The sequence below is a fragment of the Musa acuminata genome, chromosome BXJ1-10, assembly GCF_036884655.1.
Source record: "Musa acuminata AAA Group cultivar baxijiao chromosome BXJ1-10, Cavendish_Baxijiao_AAA, whole genome shotgun sequence".
NCBI classification, from domain to species: domain Eukaryota; kingdom Viridiplantae; phylum Streptophyta; class Magnoliopsida; order Zingiberales; family Musaceae; genus Musa; species Musa acuminata.
Window position 1 is genome coordinate 11,837,458 of NC_088336.1, and position 9,856 is coordinate 11,847,313.

At 34.5% G+C, this 9,856-nt stretch overlaps 1 protein-coding gene across 2 annotated transcripts; it reads right to left on the minus strand.

The window, feature by feature from the left end:
- Window positions 1-370: 370 nt before the first annotated feature.
- Window positions 371-9,450, minus strand: LOC135595182 (uncharacterized). Of its 2 annotated transcripts, XM_065085755.1 has the most exons (13): window positions 9,153-9,450; window positions 6,714-6,787; window positions 6,420-6,503; window positions 6,210-6,290; window positions 4,851-4,931; window positions 3,390-3,482; window positions 2,634-2,813; window positions 2,477-2,544; window positions 2,320-2,371; window positions 2,106-2,159; window positions 1,932-2,024; window positions 1,482-1,548; window positions 371-793 (listed from the first exon to the last, which is right to left on the minus strand). In XM_065085755.1, exons 1-13 carry the CDS (start codon window positions 9,292-9,294, stop codon window positions 702-704), a joined length of 1,161 nt encoding a protein of 386 aa, XP_064941827.1. In that variant the 5' UTR covers window positions 9,295-9,450; the 3' UTR covers window positions 371-701. The 2 variants fall into 2 exon arrangements, with proteins under 2 accessions (XP_064941827.1, XP_064941829.1); XM_065085757.1 differs by lacking the exon at window positions 6,420-6,503 and having other exon boundaries at window positions 461-793; window positions 9,153-9,427.
- Between the last annotated feature and the right edge of the window lie 406 nt (window positions 9,451-9,856).

The following is a 9,856-nucleotide window of genomic DNA, read 5'->3' on the forward strand; positions in this document are numbered from 1 at the left end:
TCCCCCCAGTCAATCCATTTATCCGACCCAGCAAGACAGGAGCAGATCTGCGATATATTCTTATCAAGTAAAAGTAGGATCGGATACGAACACGAGACAAATCTGCGATATATTATTTTCCAGGGCCTCAAATCACTACATTTCTTTCACACCCAACACCATCTCTCACCTGGCTCAAAGAGTCCGTTCCCTTGCCATAATTGCAACATCCTGCAAGCAGAACAATTGCACTAAAATATCAAAAATGAGAAAGTTGAGATTTTTCAACGTAAGCAGCTCAACTCGTATTTGTAACACGACAATGAATCATGTGTCACAGTTTGTCTATACCATTTCCTGCTAAACAAAACTTAGGAGAAAGCCTTAGCCATGACTGTCAAAATGATCAGTTTATACTCCCTATCAACACCGTCTGTATTTTTGCTCACAAATGGTCTTTCATCAGCACTCGGGCTCATGCTTACATTACTTGAATTCGGAGTCGGAAGTCTTTAAGCAGAGTGTGAAATCAATTACATCGACCAACTCAGGGTGCAGAGAGAGACTAAACCAAGAAATAACCCAGCGTGACACTGTCAAGCAACTCAATATTACTTGCAAATGGAATTGTGAGTAGACTACCTTTCTCTGATATATTAACAAGTTCCCCCTTGTGTGAATGTCCTTCAGATTGGCAATGAGAGTTTACACCATAGACAAAATCAGCTGAATTTACCAATCTCTATCTTCTTCTTGATTGCTCTTTGACCATGATAGATGAATGAATCTAATATCCCAGAAACAGTAAAAACACCTGAAAGCACAAAGAATATATTTAAACATATTCCTCTAAGCTATTGAAGATATTAAAGATAGATATATGAACCAGGATGTACATAATTTAACTTCTGGTCCTATATAATTATATCTTGTCTTTTATGCCAACAAGAACTAAACAGCACACTCAACTGTTTCCAAACATAGAGCAAATGTATCAAATTTAATTAATAAAGGTAATTGCCTAAAATAAATAGGAAGACCTGAATAGATGATACGTTGCATATTAGGGTACATGCATGAGAAAGTTCTATCAATATCGCCAGAGACCATTCAATCTGGTTACAGAACCATCTCAAATGACAATGCAAATCCCAGAGATATAGATAGTAGCAGCAGATGGAACTGGGAGGGATAGGTGTAATAATGGCATAACCCCAACAGGGAAGGAACAATCAAGTATGATATGGCGACACTTCATAAAGTGCAGGTTTTGTTGGATGTGTTTTGCAAACACAAGTTGGTAGATGATGTACCTAAAAGGACTAATATCCTTGATTATAATTCATAATCATTTATAAACAACCATATTGTTGAATTTCATTAAATTCGAAAGTATAAGAAAATAAAAACAAAAATCTGGCCATCAGACAAATAGTATATTTGGTGGCACAGAACACTTTTCACAAGTAGCTGATAATGATAAAAATGAGGGAAAGTATTACCTCCAACTATTGCACAAACATTAGTCAAGAAGTGTAAGAAAGATACATGTCCCTCCGTGAATGTAACCTGTAAAGTGCATTCTTATAAGAATTCATCATAATAAAATTTCAATATTTGACTTAAAAGATAGGATAAAATTCTCTACAAAGTATTATGCTGATCTGTCAGGTAAAACAAGAATCAAGCAGGATAAATTTCAAATTATTTTCAAAAAAAATCAAACAAAACATAAGCAGGACAAATTTCTTCAAGCAATGAACAAACAGCTTATCCAAAAGTTCTTGATGCAATGAATGCAGAACCCAAATGCATCATCAATGACTGAATAATAATATAAAATTGTTAATCTATATATCATGACTCAGAATGGATTGTGATGTTACAATATGGGGCAAAAGATAAATGAAAGAGTGAGGAGAGAGGAATCAACAATCAAATTGGAATGCCACCTTAATCGGAGAAAGGTCATAAAAGAAAAACACTCCTGGAAGATATTGTAATCGACCAATATCATCACTCCTGAAATGTTCGGTTACAGAGAACTGCAAAAACATGTGTGGACATCAGAAGAGATCAGTAGTCGAAATATTACCAAAGACAACCTTTGCAGGAACCAAAATTACCTGGTTGGACTGGATGGTACGACCCCTTATGTCAGTGTAAACAGTAGGAACAACCTAAGAAGAAAAAGAGTTAGCATCTAGAATGTTCTCGAAGAGCTAATATTCTTTGATATCATAGTATTTACACAAAAAAAAACATAAACTGATGCAACAAATAGTATGTTGAATTTTAAATCTGATGAATTTAAATAGAATGAGTCATGATAGGGCCAACCTTGATAAAGTATTGGTACATTCCATATGGTGCGTGTTGCACCCACTGAACTCTGAGATTTCAACAAACAGGTGGATATTATAACCACATCTTGAAAAATCAAAAGACATAAATGACAGCATGTGAATTTTGAGAACTAGAAAATGTAGGAAGTTACCCATCAAGAGGATTGATGGCACCAGGAAAATATTCTCCAAAAGATAATCTGTTAATTTTGTGACTTATCTGGACTCACAAACAACAAAGTATATTTAAACAAGAGCAAAGCCACAGATATAAGCTATAATCAAGTTTGATTAAACAAGATTTCTTACATTAAAACTCTCTTTTTGGAATGGCAACAAGTCATGCACATGCATATTTGACTGCTGAAAGCTTTTACCAGGGGCAAAGTGAAAATTTCCTGCCACTTTTTTAACTTCCAAGAAACCATAGATGTTGCACCCTTCACCATCTTCATCCTTGATCCTTTGAAGAAAACCTTCTCTTTTGCACTGTGATAACATACAAGTTGTTTGGAAGAAAAAAAAACATACAGGTTGTTTGAATCACTAAAAGGTAGGTTCACTAACTTTATTTAATCAAATTTCATAGATAAAACTTATATGCAAGGCTGTCATTACAGTTACTTCAGATAAAACTATTTTCTTCAGTATCTACATCATACAAGATAAATCCATGGCATAATTAAAATGATCTAATTTAGATGCTTGATGCAAACTAAGACCAATTATTTCAGTAGTAATTACTAACTTTTGTAGCATACTACAAGAAAATCTGAACACGATGGGAGAAGCATGGTGTCTCCCATCATATTTTTTTGGGTTTTGCACAATCATTAACCACACTTCAAATTTGGGTTAAGTTGTTGCCAACACTTGCAAGGTAGCAAATGAAGATCTAAGAGTTATGCTGCTTAGATCTTCAAACGACAGCAGTTATGCTGCTTATATATATTTAGTTCATCAAGAACAAGTGTGCATAATCCCAATAACAAAATATCTATTCTATGTACTAATATCATATAGAAACAGGTACAGGAACATGTATAACCATATATCAATAAATACCTGGTCAATTATTTCAGGGTCTGAAAGGCCCCAACCTTTCTTTCTGTAGGCTTCACGAACTTCTTCACAAGAGTTGCAACAATCTTCATCAGACTATGAAAATCAAAAGACAGATTGCTTAGTCAATTGCTAACTAAAATATGCAATTTGCATTTTTAATTACATAATTGTTGAATTCTGAAGAAGGAAATTCAAGTCCATAATGATAGAATTGGTCACTTGCTGCGATTAAGCATGTAAAGTATATTATGGATGGAGATTTAAAATATTGGCCGGATAGTGATTTTTGGCACTTTCTTGGGTATCACTGCAAAATGATATGAAAATGAGTACCTTCCATTCCTGGTCAGATTGATAAACACCAGTTGGTATGTACTGATGCGACAAATATTTAAAACGTTCATTTAGATCAATCATCTAATTATATTGCATTGTATAACGAAAGGAAATCTATGATGTAGCAGTTTCCTACTTGAGTTTAAACAAAGGGTATAGATTGTGCACTTACCAGATTTTTTGGCAAACCCTAAGAAACAGAATATGTATGAATTAGTGCATCATTCATTCTTATTTAATTGCTTGTTACAGTTTTTCTGAGCAATATGTTATTTACAATTTATCATCAGAAAATCCAAAAAATGTCATGATAGGTAAATCAACAAATACATTTACAACCACTTCAGCAACATACATCATGCTACTAATATTTTAAATATTTGTTGTAACAGTTAAGTCATTGGTTTTTCTTCTATAAAGACTTCTACAGCATCTCAACACTAGTCAAACAATAAAATTAGGCTCTATACCAAACTTCTACAAACAATCACCATCATGTTTTTTAGTTATCATGGTTCATTAGCTACTCGAATTGACAATTCATATTTGAAAATTATATGGAACAACAAATAACAAGGAGGTCAATTTTGAATCAAGTTTTAATGTACTCAATAGAGACTAGTAGCAATTCCAGATGCTAATGCATGTGACATCTAATAGCCACAAATAATGGTCAAACCAAAACCACTAATAACCACTTTGAAAAAATTGCCCAATGGCACTTTCCTACAGGTTCTCATTTAGTTGGTCCTACAAAACATTTATGGTATCTCAGAACTTGTCAACAATTAAATAAGCCACCAAGCTAAGGAGTCACAGACAATCACTGCCAAGTTTTCTAGAATCTAGACATCAAGGTTCATTAGCTGCTCCAGTTATCAGCCTTGCTTTGGGCAGGATCTGTGGTCAAATAGGATGCTAAGGCATAGCTGTTATGTATTAAAAGAAATCTAGCTCTTTTACAACTAAAATTGTACATAGAGGTATAAATTTTTCGTAAATCTATTAGACAAGCAGAAAAACCATATAGCAGAAGCTATAGCTTCAAGACACATAATTGAAGCAACAATCTATTATAGACAAACAAAATAACAACAAAACACAGAAAGCAATCAATAGCCATACCACTTCTGCACCATAGCAAGAACCACAGTATGTCTCATTATGTTCAAGTCTTCCACCATGTCTTTGCAAAGGCTTTTCAATCTGTAACAATTGGTCAAAGCTCATTTAAAGGAATAGACTGAATATTTACACATGACACACCCACTGATTGTTCACAAAAGAAAGGGCATGATAATTACTCAAAAACGTTGGATTTGTTTTAAGTTACTCTATAATAAGATGAAGAATGTAGTTGTTGATGGTAACTCATAACAAGTACACAGTAATCAGTGAAAGAATCAACTTGCCAATACTTGATAAGCATAAATCATTTGCTGGAAGTAATCATTCTCATGATTTTATTGCCAATACTTGCTTATCTATATACGCTACATCTAGCCTCCTTGGAGATAAGCTTACAACTGTTATATGTCAACTGCAGGCAGGTCAGTTGCAGGCAAATCGACACTACATAAAGCTTGGGGTTTAGTTATGCCTATCTTTGTCATTACAAGCAAACAAGGAACAACATACATAATAACATTTTCTTTAAATACAGATCATCAACTTATCAACAAGTAGATATATGAAGTTGGTGATAAAACTAGCCATGCGCTCACAATCACTAAATGTTCACTCTCAATGTTTGCCCTTTCTAGGCAATACAAGCAATCAGTCAGATTCAATTTTTTTCCTAATTGTCTTTCTTCTCAAATGATACCCATCTTATGTCTGTAGTTAGACTATCCTGAAATGTTATTGACTAAGTAACAACCAGAGAATCTCTTATTTCACTAAAATTTTCCCAATGTACATTTGAATCTTCTAATGTCACATTTCATTTATTTACATTCAGCTATTAGAGTTAATCAAGTTTGTGCATAAACACATGGATAATGTAAGAGAGTAAGAGAGAGAGAGAGAGAGAGAGAGAGAGAGAGAGAGAGAGAGAACTGAGCTAGTATCCCAATAAAATAATTAAGTTATAAATCCCACCGACTCAAGATTAATCATATAGGATTCAGAAAGCCCATAATAGTGAGTTGTAATTAGATAAATCAATAAAATGACAGAAAGAAGCTTAGACAATGTTAAATGGTCCCAATGTTTTTTCATCAATCTAAATAGTTCTATAACAAAGGGTACCATGTTTCATGCAAAGGAAAACAAGATAAAAGTATTATTACCAAATACAGTAAAGAAGAATTTTTCATAAACTGATATTATTGACTGTCTAAAATGTTATGGCCTTAGTCACAACAGAGACCTTGTTTATACTTAATTGTATAAAAAAAATAATTCAAGCTGCATAAAGAATAGCTATTACTAGAAACTACATGACAAATAAGAATCTCATAGCTTAAAGGAAACAAAACGGACCTTAGGTGAACCAATTCCATCTTGTCTAGATTCAATAATATTGCCATGAGAATCTAGCCTCTTCTTAATTATGTCATGTCTCTGTAAAAAATGTAACAAAAGAAAATCTTATTACCAAAAGACCAGGAACAAGAAGGTCAAAAGCAAGTAAACATACTTAAAATCAGGCTTAAAAAGCTATAACAGAAGGCAGATCTAGTTGTAACATACGACATCAAGGTGCTCTTCCCCGCTAATATCCATTGCGTCAAGACTGAGCATAGAACATGAAAGGGCAGGAAAGGTGACATCAAACTGCACTTCTCATTAAAGGAACAATTGTAAGGAATAAGCGGGAAAACTGATGAAAACATTCTCTATATGCTATCAAGTAGCCTTCATAATTAGCTAGGATGTGCATGACATAGTGATGAAAACAAAAAACCAAAAGAAAAGGTCAAAGTTTCTTGATAAAATAATTTATAGAATGTGCCCTGCAAAGAGTTGATACAGTATAAACATTACATTGATCCGAAGGGTTTCTCCTCTTGAGGTATCAACTATGAGCTTTGTTTCTGTAACAGCATGAAGATACAATCCTGCAACCACAAAAGAAAAAGGAAAAACAAAATGATGAAGTTGATACACCTTAAAGCATGAAAGCATAATGACCTCGAGCACATAGACGTGTGAGCATAAATTGCACCAAAGGACCTGAATGATATCAACAACTAAACCAATTAAATTGAAGTTCTGAGCAATACACAATTCCAAATTTCAAGAATAGAAATTATTCCATTGAAAAAGATTCAGTGAAACAAGATTAAAAAATAGTGAACAAACTTAATTAGCTCACACAAATAGAACCTGGCACTAACAAGCTGCTTTTGCACTGAAACCCAGTGGGATGCTCTGTACATCTAGTAAATTTGTAATATAGGAAAGGCCAGCACTAAGACATGCAACAATGACTAGTTATAGTCATTTATGACAAAAACTGACAAAACAAGTTCTAGATATCCTTTATGAGATAGGTACATTGTTTGTTTACTTTCATTCTCATTTTAGTGGATTTCTTGCTCAACAAAGTATATGTTTCACCTTCAAAGGCTGACTAACAAATATTTTCTCGAGTCTAACAAATTTTGATGGACTTAAGCATAATATCAAGGACCCACTAATTTCATCATGCACCAAAACTTGTAAATCTATGAAATTAGCAGGTTGGTATAAAATTTAGGACAAATTAAGCAAAATCATTGTGGCTAGCTCATGGGAAAAAGAATCCACTTGTTCCTTGGGTTTCTAATCACAAATTTGAAAAGTCCTAAAGTAATCTATGAAACGATTTTGCTATGACATAGATCTAAGAGGAAGTTTAAAAACTTAAATTTCTTTTCAAGCACGTGATCTTCTAAAGTAGATAACCAGATAAAGATGTTGACGTCACATATTATACATTTTATTAGAAACACTACTCATACATTATAATGCAGAAAGCAATTAAGCAGCAAAAAGGAAAAAAGAGTATAGGAAGAGACACCTAAGAATAATCTGCAACGAACTTCTATCGCTAAGTTTATCATCCCCTTCTTGGATAAAATTCATAAATCAAAGAGACATCAGAAAATCCACAAGAACCTTAGAACTCCACAAGTGTCAAAACATAAACGAAATACATAATAGCAAAATTTTTCCAAACTGGATCTTCAATTGGGCAATTAATTACCATTATCCATTGCATCAATTAGTTGATTGGATCGTTGTGCATCCAATTGCTACATTACCTTCCACCACATAATGACTCGTCCTTAGGAGACCATCTCCTTGGTTCAATCCCATCATTCATGGAAGTGTTGTACATTTGTCAAAATTTGTTAAAGCAGATTGCCTGATTATATCCATAAGCAACCCAAAATAGTACGCATGGATTCCATGACCAACAAACCAAGTAAATCAGGATGCTTTCTCCCAGTGTTCAACCTTCAAATTCAAAATTTAGATCATTACTGTGAAAATCATGTTGTGTGCAAAATCTCATCAACTTTCAATCCCACATTGGCATGCTACTAATGCCTACCTAGAAAAATATGAACCTTCTGGATCAAAGAATCTTGATCACTCATGTTAATATGTTGAAACAACCAATGGGCAAATCAACAAAGACTGCTGGTTCTACTTTGTTTTCAGTACCCTTAGCCGTATTCAGTGAGTTTTTTGAAATATTAGATTTTTTTACTTGAATCCTGAACCAAGTTTTTAGCATTACTGGTCTCAACTTTATAAATAAGCAGAATGTCGTCACAATTTTTTTAAGTTTAACAACTAACTTCAACAAACTTTTGGTCCACCCACTTCCTTTCCAGACCGCACATGAAATTGAAGTAGCAATTGAGACATGCACTGCAAATGAATTCATGATGGCACCTTCGCCCTCTTCTTATCCGTAAATATTGTCTTGATTTCTGCTAACTATGCTTTCATCCTTCTTTCTCAAGCCTATACTTCAATTCTAAACTCTTCCACCCAGAAGATCACTACATTCAACAGAAGTCAGTTCTACTGTTGAAAGGGGCAGACGATATAGTAAAGCAATGCCTTTCTCCAATGATCGAAAAATTCAAAGTCGAAGACATAGCCAATTCTGTTCAGCGCTAATTTAAAGCGAATGCCAACTAGTAAAAGAAAAGGAACGAACTGCACAACAATATATAATCTCGCAAGCATATCGAGAACCAAAGATCCGATGTTTATTTCGTGAACCCTACCAAGATCATAAAAAGAAAAGTTCCAATGTCAAGAATATGCGCAAACCAAAAGCGGAGGCCAAGAATTAAGATCCAAGTCGATCAACTTAGGCGAACCCCACAAAACCCAACAAGCACAAACAAACGAATTTCCAATGAGCAAAAACTATTCGAAGGGCGAAAACGAGGAAAAAAAAGAAGGAAAAATCGAACATACGGAGCTCGGAGATGAACAGGAGGAACATGACGATGGAAGAGACGATGGTGATGATGCCACCGGAAAGTGTTCGACTATAGAAATCCTCGTTGATCTTGGGGTAGGCGTCCAGGTTCCGCAGCTTCCCGAAGAGGCCCTCCATTCTATCGATCCCAAGAGAGAGGCACAGATCGAGAAGTCGACACGGGATGGAACGGAAGGCAAGAAAAGATTGTGAGCCTCGGCGGAAGATTTCTCGACCCGATCTATCTATATTTAGATCCTCTCTCTCTCTCTCTCTCGAGCATTATTTTGTGAATTTGGGGTTTACTAAGACAAGAATCGCTGGCTTTGACCGTCAACTTTTGACGACGACCTTCACACCGTTAAATCGGGAAGTTCGCAAATCTAAAAGCATCGATCGCACTTTCCCCGCCCTGCTTCGGCAAGTGTCTAATCTAGAAGAATCTAGAACATATGATTGCTTAGCTACCAAATTCTTTATTTAAGAAGAATTAGAATAAATTAAATTAAAATTCAATGAGAAAACATTAAAAGAAATTTAGAGCGAAGATAAAAAAAAAAAGGAGCAAATAATATTTTTTGTGTTAATGTTAAGTAAATATTTATAAGAAATACCACTAAATTTAACAGGGATAGGAGAGAAGATTAGGGGACCATTCACCAGTTCAATCCTATAAAGATGGGAGTCTTTATCTAATTCT